We start from the raw sequence: 17179 nt of genomic DNA, 5'->3' as shown, positions 1-17179 counted from the left end.
ATTTCCACCCTCCTAAAGTCATTGGGAAAGACTTATATAGATCTGAAAACAGATCCAGGTAAGAAGCTTTGGTTTACACAGAGAAGTTACAAAAAGACCAAAATCCGAATCTTTTTACCCTAATCTGGCAAGAACTTCTAGAACTTCTTTCCCTCTGTGCCTCAGATTACCCACTTACAGAGTAAGGAGTTTATTAAACAGTGAGGGGAAATTATCAAGCAGTTAATAGCCATAATACGATCTTCATAGTCCAATGTGAGCCCTAAATATCATTATTCAACAGATTCTGTGAAACAAAACCCAAGAAAAAGGCTATTTCTCTGTATTTGTTACATGCTGCTCTGATGACTGAGTAGTACAGACCATGCAACATTCATCTTGATTTTTGTCATTCAGCATTAGCAACACAGACCTCACAGTGCCGTTACTTATTTCAACGATATAAAAATGGCCAAAAAATTGCTTTTAAAGAAAATTCAAGTCAGTTCTTAAGCCTGATTAACTTTGCATTTAACCTTCTAAAAAACGTAGGTCAGGAAATCCAAATTACATAAGGAAAATACGTTTAAAAATTATCTCTGACACAATTCCAAGGTTATCTCAGTATCGAATTGTCAGGGGATAGAATTTGCAAGCAAACAGCAAGAAAACAATGCTGCTGCTATCAGCTCTGAACAGCACCCTGGATGTGTCTGTATTTCACTTTGCCTAATCCCTGCTCAGTAATTAGAAATGTTGTGTCAGCTCTGAAAACGAGAAGTGACGCTCTCTTTTTAGATCTGCTCCAAAAACACATCCACCAGAAGATCTGCAGCAAAGAAACATTTTCCAAAAGGAAATCAAATGATTCATGTTGTATTTCATTGTAAATTCTCTGTGATGGATGCTGGAATTAATTAGGGAGATGTTATGCTCAACAGCTTATACTGGAGTAAGAATGCTTTGTGAAAGAGTCTACTTGAAATCATGTTGATGATACATAAAACCTTAAGACTGAATGAACAAATTAAAGAAGTTCTAGATAGCTAAATTCAGTTCTAGAGAAGTAATTTGCCATCTTTCCTTAAAATTTTTACTACTTTTGAAAGCAAACATGACCTGCTAGGATGCTCTGCTCTGTGCCAAGTCCTCCAGCTGTGTCCTGCTAGTTACAGCTACATCTGTAAATCATTTTTGAGTCCAACTCCCAAATCAAAACTTTGACAGTGTGAAGGTTACAAACTTGCCTCTAGAAGGACAGCATCACTGGCCATTACCTAATTCTAATGTGGACAGTTCAGAGGTGTTTCAATTATCTAAGATAATTAGACATTAGGATGATAAAGGTCACTTAGATGTCCTGATGGAGGAGGTATCTCCCCTTTCCTTATCCAGAGAAAGGTTAGATACAAATATAAATTGCAGGGAACAGAGGATGAAAGAGCTTTCAGGATTGGTGTCCACAGTATCTGTGCTTTAAGGGCTCTTCTTTAGAGCACTCGAGTCTAGTGCTGTGAACTGGAGGCCTGTAGTGGCTGGGCTGCAGGAAATGGATTAATTTATCTAAAAAAGAATTCAATTAGCACTCGTGGAGAGACTGCTCCACAATGGGAACCAAACCACACTAGCTGGGCACCACTCAAGGCTTGCTGCAGCAGGACACTGCTGATCCAAAGGGAGATGCTGATCTGGAGGTACCCAAAGCCAACTCTTGGGAAACAATGTGCTCCATTTTCATCAGATTTTGTGTATATTTAGAGGTGAGAAGAGTGACTATGACAATGAGTTTGTGGTCAGCACAACGTGAGCTGTCAGCACATGTCAGCCCCATGTCAACATGTGGGTTTCTGCTACCCTTGGCGTGTTAGTAATCCAACAAATTGCTCTCATGTCTTTATTCTGGGCTTTTCTCTTCTCTGGAAATGCAGCTTGGATTGTGCAGAAGGCTCTGCACACACACTGCTGGCACAGGCAGGGCTCTGCTCAGGGAGGGGACATGGCAGGAGAGCTCACCCAGCCTGTCCCTTCTGCTCCTCTGGATGCACTCAGAGTGGGATTTCATCCCTCAGCCTGGCCAAACACTAAACCTGGGGAGCAGCAGGAAAAATCAAACCAGAAGGGAGGAGGTTCCTTGCAATAGAGCAGTGCAGAGCCCATGGAGGTTGGCTGTCCTTGTCCCTGTGCTGTCAGCCAGGGTCACTTCCACCACTGGGACAGTGCTTGTGCTCAAGGAGCAGAGCCCAGGACATTTCCTAACCTTGGGCTATTTGATCTCCCAGAGTTTTGGTTTTCATTCAGTTGTTTGGTTTATGTGATTGTGCACTTCTTCAGAAACGGATGTCAGCTTTCCAGAGAGGCTGGGGGGGAAATGCAGGCTTATGGGAAACCTTTCAGCTCAAACAAAATCACAGAGTTCTCACAAAACTGTCCAGACCTTTTCGCAATTATGTTACATCACACACAGAGTTTGAGCAACTCTGGATCATTTCAGCTCAGCTTCTTATCTTTTTATAGTTCTGCTACTGTGGCTCCATTCTTTCCCATATGAAGAAACTTAATTAATATTTTATATCCTCACTAAATTGTGAATACAATTTACCATAAAGTACAGAAAAAGGCAAATACACTTTGTCCCCTGCCAACAGAAAATCCTTAACAGCTGTTTATTGCTCATTTGCAAAACATAAGAGCAATGGAATTCCATTACTTAGAGAAACTGGCTGTTCCATGATATCCTTGGCAACAAACACCACACTTATCTTTTTGAACAATAGACTCTCAAAGTTTCTCCAGCCTACAAAAATAAGACAGTGAGGAAGACTTTCTTAACTGCAAAATGCCAAACAATGGGAACTGACTCACCGTCAGTTGCGTTTTGTTTCATCAAAATGAACCTTTTTCTTGCTCTTTCCCCCCCAGAAAAAGAAATTTAATCACTGCAAATTGAAACATTTCATGCAACCATCTCTTTCACAGGAAGAGCTTTTTATTGAGGTCAAGACTTTGGCCAAGTGAGAAGAAATTCAGACTGCAATCTAAGCAATGTAAGAACTCACAAACAACATTCAGGAGAGTCACTTGGGTTTATGATAAACCATAGAGAAACTGCAGAGTGGAATTTTCCCTGACTGCTCAAAACTGAAATACCAAGGAAAGGAACGTCGTGCTTTACACCACAGATACTTCACATATGGTTTTAACTAAATAACTTCCAAGTTTCCAACAGCTTAAAAAAGAACTATCTATGGCATACCAGAGAGATGCAAGCCCCTCAGAAAGCCAGGACATGCACATTCCATCCATAATCTGCTTTCTATATTTAGGGGAGGACTATACCTAAAGCCCTGGAGGTCAGCACTGCATCGAGCTCAGCATATTTTCACAGACATCTCTTCTAGACAGTGTTTACCACAACCCATCTCTCCCAAACCCACACCAAACTGGCCACGTGAAGAGCTGCAGTTTGCACTGTTGAAAGGCAGTGAATTCTCATACCTCAATAATCCTGTCGTGGATTTGCAGCCCTCCTTCCTTAGCAGCAGGCCCAGTGTCAACTATTTTCGATACAAAAATTCCTTCGCTCGAGGAACCATCCTGATTGTCCTGCAAGGGTGAGAGGAAAGCCACGTTATTGTCCCTGTCCTCTGCCCTCAGCTCAAGCTTGTCCATGTCACAGCAGTGCATGTAATTTGAGAGAAATATTCTTACTGATGTCTTAATATGGAATTACTCTGTGCTAATGAGAACACCTGATACTCCTGTTTTGAGAGATTAAGCAACCAGGGATGTTCCTCCATTAGGTAAATTAGTTGCTTGATAATCATTTTCCTCTGATTTAGGCCAGCTCAGGAGTAATTTTCATTACAATTATTCTCAGTGCAAAATCCAGTGAGACACAGCCTGTTTGCACATCAAACATAACACAATGCTGCATTTTTATTTTTAGTTGCACAGCTTTTCCTCTGGAGACTTAAAAATAAACCCAGGAAAAGAACTTGCACCTTACAAGTGCATATTCCTTCATATTCCTGTGTGTTGTGCTTCCACCAGTGCAGAACAATGTCTCAGAAAGTTGAGAAACTCTTAACTACCAAGAAAGAATAACTTTCAAGTGAATTCACTAGGAATAAATTGTGATTAATGTCAGATTTCTGAGCAGCCAAGAAGTAGTTCTGAATACTTTCTGAATTACTAGGACAAGGTATAATCCACTCCTTGATGTAATTAAAGTCATATGCAGCAGCTCCAGCCAACAAGCATCCAGAAAAAATACGTTAGTGAGTGTGTGGTGCAGGAAACATCTGCTGAAATCACAGAATTCAAAAGTAGGCTATTTAAGTTCTATCCTTTCACCTGCACCCAGAGCTGCTGAATCTCTGCTGGAAAGGAGAGTAAATAACTTTGTTTTTTTTAATGAAAGGGGCTAAAGTTGTGGGGTTTCAACCCATGAAACTCACAGCTAAGAGGCATCATGAGAGATACCAAAATTTTCTCATTTTGGGAGTGGTACAACCCCAGCATTAGTGGTGCTGGCTATGATGATACGCAAGAACAAACAGGCAAAAAAAGAGAGAAAAAAAGCAGTGTAGTTAATAGACATCCACAGCAATCTCAATGGAAGAACTGCTCTGAAAGGATCCCAAGAGGACCAAACGCTTGTCAGCAACATTTTTCCTCTAAGTGTTGACCTACATGCTTTTCCCAACTGGAAAGGGCAAACATATTTGAACAATTAACATACCACGCACGGCCGGCCACCAATAATATTAAATCCAAGAGATCCAGAGTCCCGATGAAGCACCAGAGTCAGAGCTTTAGTTTCTTCACCCTACAAAGAACAGATAAACACATTCAAAATATTTGTGTGGGGGGAGAGGGTAAAGCAAGACAGGCAATATTTTCATCCAGGTTTTTTGTTGGGTTGGTTTCTCATTTTTTTTTTTTAAATCCCCTCGTAGTTTAGAGACAAATGTTTGGAATAACTTGGCAGGAGCAGAGTCAGCAGCTCCCAGTGGCTGCTCCAGCCACCCCACTGAGCTCCAGCAGCAGAACCACCCCCAAGATTTATGGGTCTTTTTTATTGAGATCTACAGGGAGACACTTAACAGCAACAGAAGAGCTTTATATGTAATGCTGGTTCCTGCAACTACTTGACCCAGTCATATGTGATGTGTTATGTAAAATACTCCACGTTTCCAGCAGTCAAACTCTTGTCTTTTCCAGGGCTTGGGGGTGACTGAATCTCAGGACAGGATCCTTAAACTGCCTCCCTCTCCTCAATGCTATTGTTTTAACCACTATCAAACACAGCATTATACAACAGAAATTCTCTGCAGAGTTTTAGAAAACAGCATTAAACAAAACTGCTACAAAATTTGCCAGAGGCCCAGAATGGCAATTGTTATTCACAGCACCTGCAGTGCAGAATTTTTTTCTCTGGCATTTTAAGACTAGCAAAACAGAAATCTTCCATCATTGAAAATCATTATGTTAATCCTCTAGAATATGAAATTCTGCAGTGAGATGTTGTCTAGACAAAAAACATACAACAAAGATATACTGGAAGGACTGTGTAATATTTGGGGGACTAACCTGGTTTCTTATCCCAGCTTGTTCCTAACCACAAACTCCTAGAAAATGTTCTTTTTGACAAAATGATGCTACTTAGGCCTATTAGTTTCCATAACGACAGAAGTGCAGGAGCTCTTAAAGACAACTAAATCTTCACAATTTCTCTCTTCAGTCTCAATCTAGTGGTTGTTATTTACAGCACAACAGACAACAGCAGAGCACTACAAAAAGCCATCTGAATAACAATATTGTTTTTAGAGATCAGAATAGGATCAGGATGTGCATCTAGAAATGGAGGTGAACTTTCCTACCTCCAAAACCCTTTTCTTTGTTTTATCCAAAGGGTGAAAAAGTTATGAACACAAAAAAGTTTGAGGAAGTTATCTTACAAGTCTGGTTTTCATAACCAATTAATGACAAAAATTGCAACAGTTACACTGTAATTCGACGCAGATGGTTTTAGTTTGTGCATTTTTCTTCTAACATGTCAATTTGAAGTTGTCAATCAAATATTAATGTCTATTAAAGTCATAAAAAAATGTCAAAAGTAATCCCGGATTACTGAATTACTCCCACAGATTTGGGGGTGATAAGGAAGTCCCATTCCCTGCCAGGGTGAGCTGGCAGAGCTCCACTGACCACACGCTCAGAGCTCCTCCACCACCACCAGCTCCACCTGAAAATGTGCTTTACTACTTCTCCCCCAGCTTCTGATCATTATCTTCCTTAATGATCGAGTCATAAATAGATTTGGACCTCATACAGAGGAACAGGAACAAACTCTGACTGGGTTTTTTTTGGATCTGCCTGCGCTTGGCAGCAGTGAGAACCAGGTACCCAGAAGGGGACTGAAAAATGAAGTCAAATCTATTTCCCTGCAAGTCTACAAACCCAGAGCTCAGACAGGATTTCAAGGAACAGATTTCCAGTCCCGTGGGAACACTTTCAAGGACTGATGATTCTGGATTTGAAAGACAAGCACATGCCAGCACCTCTGTTTCCTTCTGTTATCCCTTTTTAAGAAGGCAAATCAATTAGAACAATCAAGAAACAATTACAACATTGCTCTCAAGACATTTTCAGTAATTAGAGTTGCCTGTTTTCATTAAACCTCCTAGTGTGGCTTTGATTTGACACTTTTATACCTGGCTGAACAAGTGGTAAAGCAGGTGGGATTGAGTCAGTCAGGCTGTGAGGGAAAAGGAACAACTAATGCAGCTTTCTGTAGGTATTTCTGAGACAGCAGGTCTGTCTACAGGGGTTTTAAAGCCATTCCCAGCCCTTTGTGGTGGATTTGTGCACTGTCTCCATGCTCCCCATGGCAGAATCTACACTACAGAGCACCAACCCCATCCTGTGGAACTGCCCAGCCCCAGGGAGGTGACAGCCACCTTGGTCACTTCTGCAGATTCTCATCTCAGCTCTTAACCATTCCTTTAACAACCTCCTCTTCATAAAGAAGCCACGATGCAAACGATTTTTCCAGGGCTCTGCCTTCCTCTCCCCCCCCAAGATCTCGTGTTCCAGCAGAGCAGTCATTGAACAGTGAGGTAACTGTGGAAATGGGGTGGCCAGGGGCCAACCCTGCCCCAGCAGCTGCTCCAGCAGCAGACCTGATGGTTCCTGGCATGTTGTATTCCCACAGCTGAACAGAACTCTTAAACATAATTCTTGAAATTACTGTACTTCCCAGCTGAGTAATGTGCAGCTAATAGACTGCCTTTCCCTTTAGATAGGGAAGGCTAATTTCTTTGCTAGCTCTGTGGCTGAGAAGGTCTGTGTTCACCAGAGGAGGCACCTCAGCTCCTTGCTGGCTGGTGAAAGGACCAGCCTGGCACATCCTGCTTGGGGAGAGGCTGAGAAAAACACATTGTCTTGTTTTAAAGGACTTCCCCTGGCTCTTAGAGAATTCCAGCCTGAGTTAGCAGCACCACAGAGGCCCTGAATGTCAGATGATAACTGGTTCTTGGCTGGCTGATGCACTGGAAGGCAGTGCCTGTCTCTGGCTGCAGGACAGCAGAAGGGTTTCCACCCTGGGCTGCAGCCAGCACTGCCAACAGCTTCCCTCTCCCCCTGCTCCCTCCAAAGGACTTTGTCGGCTGTGTAAATAAGGGATTGACCAGATCAGCTTATCAAGAGGTGTGCACAGTGCTATGTTTCACCAAGGATTAAGCCTTGTTTGAATTGGACAAGTTTTTTTTCTTGATTGTTTAGACTTTGATATTTCGGGATTGACGTGTCTGATCGAAAGGAAATACTCATTTTGAGTAAGACACACCACCTTCCCCACCACTCCCTCCCCAAGCTCATCCTCAATCAGCCTCACCTCTCCCCACTAAGGAATAAATAGTCATCCTCTGAATAAACCTTTGAACTGTACACAGTAAATTGAAGTGTTCCCTCAGTGACAAAGAATACACATGGATAACACAACTGGGGTCACTTAAGGCACATCTCCCTGCTTAGGAGGCTTATAAACTGGTGAGATACTGACAGATGAGCATGTGTATAAAATATGTATTTTATTTATGTCTTCTCTCAATCTAATTATGGTGGTATAGAACTCACTTCAGAAATGGTAGATGAAGGCACAGCAAAGCTGTGATTCATCCAACATCACACACAAAGTCTGTGCTAAGATGAACTCAGACCTGGGTATCCAAAGCTGCCAAAAACGCTGAATTTGGGTCTTTAATGAATGGTCTAATGTCCCTCAGTATCATATTTCCCCTTTAAGCATTTAAACACAACTGTACGTGGGCATTTCTTCAGTTTTGACTACAGGATGTGTCATCTGATTTATTCTAGATTGGTTCTACATCTGCAGCACCAAGCAGCCATGAGGCAGCAAAGTCAGAAAACCCTTTTTCTTCATCTACTGAGGAGCCAGAACATCTCACAGTAAGTTCTGTGTAATCACATGTAACTTCTGAACCCAAATTGTTGGTGCTCAACCTACTTGTGTTTACTATAGACCAAACTACTACATCTCAGAATGTATGAAGTATGAATAATGGTCATAATTTAATTAATGATAGCAAATTAGTTATTTCATGCTATCATACCTCTAATCCCTGTGTTCAAGGACCTAATCCTCAGGCAGACTTGTATGTCCTGCTGAGTGTTCCTGCACAGTCTGTGCTCCTGTCTCTGAGAAAATAACCCCAAACTTGGATGCCTGCCACAGCCCCAGGCTGGGACAGCATCCCCTGCACCAGGTGATTACCACGGGTCTTTCACAAAGCTCTCCAGGTCACAAAGATGCAAGTTTGCTGATGTGCCTGTCTGGGAGCTGGGCAGAGCAGAGCTGTTAGTGTTGGCCAGCTGCCCAAAATGCTGTGAAACACGGAATTGATTGACCGCTGGCCCACAGGGCTGTGGTGACATGACACCTTCCAGCTTTCTTCAGAGTGGTGGTGCTTCAGAGAACTGCATAACAGCCTTTTGTAACGGGGCTGAGACCCAGCACAGTGCTCTGGGCCAGCTGGATGCATAAATCTGATAAAAAGGATGGCTGGAAACTGTGTGCTGTGAACATTTGCAGCTATGAAGGAGCAACTCTCAGGATTCCAGCAGCTCTTTACACTGCACAGAGCTCAATGATGCAAACCTGACATTATCAGCACCAACCACGGAGAAAGGCAGGAGTGTGAGAATAGAGGAGATCAGAGCTGAGGAGGCAGGGACTGGGTGAGATGATTTCTGACAGGACTGTGTGGAGGGCTTTGCTGTCATCAGCCATGGACTCAGAGCTGTGTGCCAGGCTGGGGGAGCAGGAAGCCTCCAGAATGCCACAGCAAAGTAGGGAAAAGGGGGAGACAGAACTGTCCTGAATCTTGGTATGACTGTGAACCCTAATTTACTTTAAAGGTATTACTAAGATTTGAACCAGCGCTGCACCCAGTATTGCCTGTAGTTAAAACAGTACATTTAAAGTATTTTCTGGTTTGAGTTAGGAAAACATGATGGGTTCTGCCTTGTATGTCTAAGGTGGTTAAAAAAAACAAAGGGGGATACTCTAACATGAAGTTTGATTTCCTTTACACAGCTTTTAGAGCCTCAACATTACTAAAGGTGTGAATACAGATGTCTGACAGCTTTGAACAGTTTAATACTGCTGTGTCTGTGGTAGCACATTCCAGGTCACTGGGAGGACTCTGAATGTCTTCATTTAAAAGATAATTGGCTTCCAGGGCTTCCCTCGCTGGGGAGCCTCATTCCAATTAAAACTTGGGGATTGTTGTAGCTCTGGCTTTTGATTCTGGTCATTTTATAAATGGTCTCATTTTGAAGGGCTGAAATCAAGTTAATTTTTCCCCTCCTAAACTGAGCTTCTAAAGAACCCTGTGTCTCTGGGAAAGAAATCACAAGTACACAGCAGATGTCTTGTATTTAGATGTGGAGGTTACAAAGATGATGGCTGCAGATCCTGAAATAGCTGGCAAGGTGTCTGAGTTGTGTAACAGTTAATCCTTAAAGAGTGCATTTTGCAGGAAGCCCTGCTCTGGGATGCTAGGTGAGCTCAGGGTCTGGAAAGCATTGGGTCACAGCAGCTTCTTCCAATTCACTCCGCTTTGTGTGACTCCTGGGAGTCAATTTCTGCTGGTTTAATACCATTTCCAGCCCTGGAAATTCCACTTTTGGAGTTTTCTTCGGGGAAGAGAACCAAGACAAAAACAGTAATACCGTGACCTTGTTACTTTTCTGCGCGAGTTACCTTATGGGGTCCAGCTAGCACCGACGGTCACAGTCGAAAATCTGTCCCTACAGAAAGGGCACATTAGGGCTATTAACCCCCAAAGCTCGGGTTTTGAGAGGCTCTGGGGCCGGACGGGCTCTCCCGAGGAGGAGCATCGCTCGGGGCAGCGCGGCGGCAGCATCCTTACCTTGCCGGGGGACGCTGCGCGGGCGCGGAGCAGCGCGTCCAGGCGGGCGCTGTACTGCGTGAAGCGCTTCTGGTAGCGCAGCGCCGTCACCTGCAGCTCCAGCTGCGCCGCCGCCAGCCGCGACAGCAGCGACTGCTCCCGCTTGCCGGCGCGCAGCGCCTCCTTCTTCAGCGCCTTCTCCAGCGCGGCCGCCCGCGCCTGCAGCGCGGCTCCGTGAGCGCGCAGAGCCCGCAGGCAGCCGTGCCCGCCCGCCCGGCGCTCGCCGTGGGTCAGCACCAGCCCGCAGCCCTGCTCGCACAGCCCCGCGGGCCGAGCCTCGCAGCGCTCCCGCATGTGCGCCTCCACGTCGCGCAGGTTGAGCACCTGGCGGCAGCCGCGGTTGCGGCACTTGGCCGGCGAGAAGTCGCAGGTCTCGGCGTGCTCGCCCAGGTGCTGCAGCGGCACCACCGCCTCGCAGCCCCGCGCGTGGTTGTCGCACTTGATGTCCAGCTTGAGGATGAGGCTCTTGAGGGGCAGGACGTGGTTGAGCTCCTTGGTGGAGATGCGCTGGCAGTTGACGGGGCAGCTGCCCTGCTGCACCACCCAGGGCAGCACGCAGCCCGCGCAGAAGACGTGTCCGCACGGGGTGGTCAGCGGGTCCTCCAGCACCTTGTTGCATAGGTTGCACTTGAAGTCGGGATCCACGTCCCCGCTGAAGCGATCCAGCTCGAACCCCATCCTCCTTCCGTTCCGCCGCAAACAACCGAAAAAAAGGAGAAAAAGAAAAAAAATAGCCCAGAAAAAGTACCCGGAGTGTGCAGACGGGCCGGGGAAGAGGCGGAGAACGGGAATAAATAAGTAGGAGCCGCTCCGCCGCCGCCCCAGAGGCAGCTGAGCCCGGGAGGGCCGCGGCCGTGCCCCGTTCCCTGGCTGTCCCGCAGCGCCCGGCCAGAGCCGCGGCAGCTCCGCCTGCGCACAGCGCTCAGCGCCCAGAGCCCGCCCCGCCTGTCCCGCCCGCACCGCCCCCGGCACCGCCCACGGCAGCTCGGGGGTCCCCGGGCCGGCAGGGACAAGGGGGCTTTGTCTGGGAGCGGGCGGGCTGCGATCCGGGCCGGTTCCCGTTCCCCGGGCGGGGCAGGGCAGCGGCAGCCCGCCGTGCGCTCACGGTGTGCTCACGGTGTGCCGGCAGCGGGGGGCTCGGGGGCGGGAGGGGAGGGGAGGGGAAGGGAAGGAAGGGGAAGGGGAAGGGGCCGCCGATGGGGAAGCAGCGGGAGAGGAGCGGAACGAGGAGAGGGGAGGGCAGGAGGAGCGCAGGAGGGATGTGACAAGGTGGGACAGGGCGGGGAAGGAGCGCGGTGACAGACGGATGGATGCTCGGAGCGGGACCGTGGGACATGGGCTGGGCACGGGCAGCCTGCAGTTACCTGGTGCTGGAAGGTGTCCCTGCTGGAAGGCGTCCCTGCCTGTGGCAAAGGGTTTGGAACCGGATGGGCTCTGTTCTCTTCAGCGATATCTTTATACTTTTATATTGCTCTATTATATATAGATAATAACTATAGTAACTATAGATAATAACCGGAATAGCTACGTACCTCCTTTCCATTGCAAGCAAATTGTTCCAAAATAAACCTGCCATACACAAGCACACACACACAGACACACACATCTATATAAACACTGGTCATTCAGTGTCATTTCACCCCAATTCCCCCTAGGGATCTATGAACAAGAACCTCAGTTACCCTGCCTTCAGGGGCAGCTCAGAGCACAGTGGATATCCTCCTGGAAAAGGATGAGTTTTGCCCGTGTTTGCACAGGCTGCTAATGCCCCATCACTGCCACTTGGATGTCAGGGATGTAGCTCATTAAAAGTCATCACTTTTGATACCCATTTCTGCCCTGTGATGATTTAAAAGCACTCCTGAATCTGCTATAAAAAGCCAGCCAGACCACACCTGAAGCACCAGACATAGCATTAGGCAAAACCAATTTCTCCTACAAGGCAGATATTCAAGTACTGAAAAAAAAGCAATAAAAGAGAGCAGCTTTGTTCATTGTGGATGGTGTGCAGAATTCTCACGTGCAGCAGAACCACAGAGCAGCTCAATTGTTCTTTTAACATGTTTTGCTTTATGGCAAAGCAGAAGCCAGTGAGACACTTCAGCTTCAAGTGACCTTTAGTGTATGTCTTTTATATCCCAGTGAAATGACTTTCTGAATGCCTGGGATGGTTTTTTTGTGTGCTGGTGACCTCTAGAAGGTAACAAGACTCGTGGTTACACAACTGTGTTCCCATTTCAGTCTCGGGCAAGTATTTTTTGGTGCTAAGGCTTTTCCCTTTTCAAATCTGAATTCCATCTGCAGTGCTCATTCTAATTATTAATGTTCCATAAAGCCTGAGGTTGCTTTTGGCTGCATACATTGCCCTGCTGAAGAGAGTGTGCATCCATATTTAGGGTGATATACCTAGCTAAGGAATTTTTAACTGATTTGTTCATTAAAAAACAAAAAAAAAGCAGATGATGTAATATAGACCTGTTCATGTAGGTTTCTGTTAACTCCATCTGAATGTTGTGTGCAGTCCAGGTTGATAAAGTTTAGTTAATACATGCATAGTGCTGATTATTTTGGATTATTCTACTTAAACCATAGTGGTGATTCTCATATTCTTCTTGTGCTTCACTGCCTTTTGCATCTTCCTTCTCTGTGCCATCTGCTTCTCCTCAGGATCTCTCTGCTCCCATGTCTCTGCTGCCATTTCCCTTGCTGAAGTGCCATTCTCCTCCCTCCATCCCCTGGGGCCAGCAGCCCTGCACTGCTGAGTCTCCACACTTCACCTGGACTTTACACTCTTGTCCAGCAGTTTGCCACAAAAACTGGGATTGCTGTTACTAATCCCAGGATCTGGGTGTTCCGTGGGCATTTTCTGTGCAATAAAACTTCACACTCCGTGCTCTGGGGATGCACACAGTGCAGCTAAGGGAGTTGAGTGTTCATTGTTGGAGCTGCTGGATCCTCTGATGGGGAAATCCATCTGCTTCTGAGCAGGCAGTTTTGAGATAACTCCTCCAAATCAGTGCCTTCCAACCTTCTTCAGCCGACTTTAGGAACTGCCCCATGTGCTCAGGATGGTTGTAAATAGAAAGAAATGAATTCCTTCAGCGATGGCTGTGGAGGTTTGGGTTTAGGATTTCAAAGTTGTCGCTCCAGGATGCTCGAGGCCACTGCCTGAAGGCAGAGGCAGAGCTTTTATTGATTTCCACCAGGGTGACGTCAGGACCAGGTTCCTTGGGCTACTTGAAACTGCACAAATATTTGGATGGAAAATACAGGCAAGAACTGGAATAACATTTCCCTTTGGAGCCACGGCCGGGCAGATGCTGTGCTGAATGCTGTGATACACTTTAATGTGACATTTATGTAGGAATAGATACTTTATTTAGAAATTAAAGCTTTTGAAGGCAACTGCAGCTTTGCACTGGGACTGCAGCTTGGAGTGCTGGCAGGGAACTGAAGTTCCCCTCTCCCTGCTGCCACTATCCATGGGATGAGGCACAAATGGAGCTTTCCCTACTGGAGCCACATTTCAGCTTTCCCTTGAAAAAAAAAAAAAAAGTTTAAAAAGCAGCCTCTCAACATGAGCCTTTAATGTTATTTTCAAAGCCTGAGGTTTGTAACTGAGGAGAGGTTTGATTTCCAGGGCTGAAATTACACTTCCCCAGCTAAGGAAAGTCGTTTTTATTTAGAAAGTTCTCTCATCCTCAGAGGTAGTGCTGGGGTGGCACCACTGCTGAGCCATCAGGGCTCTCCCATTTAACTTTGCTCCCCTGTCAGAAAAGGGTGAGGGAATGTCACTTTGGGGTGTAGCACAGACAAAATGCCAGCTCAGAAAGGGCTGCAAAAATGAGGAGTTTGCTGCAGGTTTCACTCAGATTGTGGATTTTTTTTTCCCTGCTGCTGAGAAGTTTTCAGTCTCACAGAAAATCAAATGCAATTCATCTTCACCTGCCTTTTGTCCATAAAGGTTGGCATCATTTTACACTGGATTATGAGGTCTTTGCAAGAATTCTGGGGGGTTTTTTGGTTTTTTTTTTCTTGTTGTTGGTTTTTGTTTGTTTGTTTTTTGTTTTTTGGTTGGGTTTTTTTTTACATCAGTTCGCCTTTAAAAAGGTAGAAATGATGAGGTGATGCAGAGTTCCTCTCCATGTCAATCATCTGGGTCACTCTGACAAATCCCCTGTGGTTAACTGGACATCTCCAGTGTAATATGGTCTTCCTCATCCATTTAGTTCATCAGCTGGAGCTTTTTGGAAACCAAAACTCCCAGTGGTCCTTGGCATATTTAAACTCTATTTAATGTCTCCAGAATATGTGCAGTATATTAAAATGTGCCTAAAATGTTAAGATCTTCTCAACATTCTCTTCATTGCCAAGCACTGCTGCACTGCACAGAGTTATAAAGTTGAAAGATTCTGTCTTCTTTGACATTTTATGGCCTTTCTTGTACTATGTTTGTCTAACATGGGCTTCTTTATCTGTCTGCGAAGCTCCTGTCATTAAATTTCAGGTGAACTTGCCTCCATCCTTTATTTTTACTGCTGGCAGAGCTATAAGTTTGCATTAGCAGAAGGTGCACAGAAGAGCTGGGGAGCAGGGGCAGATAAAATGTCACTGGTGTGATGGTGGAGCTATCAAGCCCAGCAGAGCTGGTTCATAATGATAATGGTTTATGTGACATTTATAGTCAGTATTTTGTGAAAGGTCAGGCTCTGACTTGGCAGCTGAGCGACATTTCAGGGTTTTACATGTGCGAGGAGAAGGAGATATGAAATAAAGGTGGAGATGAAATAAAACTGGGTGCTTAGAAAGAAATGGTACCTTAGCAGAGCGAGCTGCGTGAAAAATCCACATCAAACCCCTCTGTTTCAGACAAAACAGCTAAGAAAGGAGTAAAAGATAGCAGATGAGCATCCTTTCCTGCCATTCCATACATATTTTCCTGCAGTTGCTCAACAGCCACTTCACTGCCTGAGAACTGTTGCTGTCTTCAGACAAACTTGAAGGATTGGCAACATCAGAGCTTATTTCATAACTGGCTCCTTTCTCCCCATCTCTGCACACAGCCAGTCAAATAGGAAAGTTTATATTTTATTTAGGAATAGTTGAGAGGAAAGAGCCACAGGAATTTTGGCTCTAAGGACACATTCCTGTATTAATGTGGATAGAGAAAAATATAAAATAATGCTCTTCCTTCTGGGGCTTTTTAGGAAATTTGATCAGTCAGCCATGTTGAATTTTGCTGCTCTTTGTCTGAATAGTTACATTATTCACCACTACAATATCTCAGAGTCTTGAAGTTATTTATTGTATATTTTATTATCAAGAATCCACTTTGTGAGAAGGGAGAATTAGCCACGTTTTAAGCCTGGGCTTCATGAAATAGAAGTGCTTGTTGTAATTGAGAAAATCTTCATCTGAAGTGTTAGAAACTGAATTTTGCTTTTCCTGAGCTGTTCTCTGGATATTGGAACCAGTTTTGGTGAGCAGTTGCTTTCTATGAGTAAGTCTGGGATTTCAGAAGGAGACTGAAGCCCAAACCTGACCACAGCTGGAAACCACACAAGGATTCCAAATTTTAGTGGTGCCTCCATCCCAGAAAGCATTTGGTACCCACTTTAAAAGGCCACAAGTGCTGCATCTTTGATTTCCCCCAGCGTTACAAACCCCTGCAGTAGGTATCAAATTCTGATGCAGACACCACATTCTGCACTATATAATTTCTTTGTCTTTCCCTCCCTTATTTAAACAATTTTCCAGCGAAAAGAACTGACATCACACATGCCTGCCTCCCTTTAGCACATCCTGCACGTTGTAAGTAATGATAGTGTTTGACTCCAGCCTGTAATTAACTCCGTGCTGATGGGTGGGACATCAAATACGAGCCAGCATTTGGGGGCACTTTGGAAGGGTTTGGAGGATGAATTCAGCCTCCAGATGAGGTGGTGGAGGAAAAGCCACATCTCAGAGAATGGAGAGAGCTGAGTGAACTCAAATCCTGAGCATCCTCTCGGTTCTCCATGCAGGTGGGTGCTGCAGAGCTGTCAGGTAGCACTTGGACAGGCAGAAGAGGTGTGTTTGGGATTGCACTGAGCTGACAAATCTGATTGCCCTCAATTGACAGTCTGGCCCCACGGGAAAGAGGTGAAGCTCTATTTATCCCTGGCTGTCTGCTCACACATAAGCATTTCCTCAAGGCTTTTTTTAAGTCCATCCCTCTCTTCTGTTGAAATGTGAAAAATACTCCTGTTTTCAAGAACAGGAATGGAAACTGATTCACTTTTCATCCTGGCAGGATGGTTGTGAATAATGCGGAATGTTCCGGTTTTTCCACATCACCAACGCTGCTTTATCTCAGGATGCTTTTGTTCCTCTTCCAAAATAAACAGCTCTTAATACTTGCACGAGGTGTATTTGACAAGCAGGCTTTTGGGATCATCCACCATTCCTTAGGTAAGCAGTCGCCCTGCTTATGTATTTACAGCTCTGTTTGCATTTGTGTAAACGAAGGAAAAAATCTCTTTTTAAAACATGTGTCAGTTCAAAAGGACAAGCCTTATGGAAAGCCCAGGCTGTTTAGTACAAATTCTGAATTTTTGGGTCAGGTGAGCCCAAGGAGAGAAAAGAATAAAAGGTTAGGAGGGTGCTGGTTTTGCCTGCTGAGTGTTAGAGCAGGATGATGCAGAGCCCAGAGTTACCTGTGGGTC

At 45.2% G+C, this 17179-nt stretch overlaps 1 protein-coding gene across 1 annotated transcript in view; it reads right to left on the bottom strand.

Annotated features, from left to right (window-relative positions):
- Positions 1-11535, bottom strand: part of PDZRN3 (PDZ domain containing ring finger 3) — a 114034-nt gene extending 102499 nt beyond the window's left edge. The window contains exons 1-3 of the mRNA XM_085072271.1: positions 10437-11535; positions 4721-4807; positions 3475-3582 (exon numbers count right to left, since the gene is read on the bottom strand). Coding sequence (XP_084928397.1) covers positions 3475-3582; positions 4721-4807; positions 10437-11153 — 912 coding nt within the window. The 5' untranslated portion in view covers positions 11154-11535. The remainder of the gene's footprint in view (positions 1-3474; positions 3583-4720; positions 4808-10436) is intronic.
- Positions 11536-17179: the final 5644 nt, after the last annotated feature.

Source organism: Lichenostomus cassidix, chromosome 12, assembly GCF_008360975.1.
Source record: "Lichenostomus cassidix isolate B80296 chromosome 12, HeHo_3.0, whole genome shotgun sequence".
Lineage (NCBI taxonomy): Eukaryota > Metazoa > Chordata > Aves > Passeriformes > Meliphagidae > Lichenostomus > Lichenostomus cassidix.
Note: the sequence above shows the minus strand (reverse complement) of the source record. Positions and strands in the feature narration are given on the sequence as shown.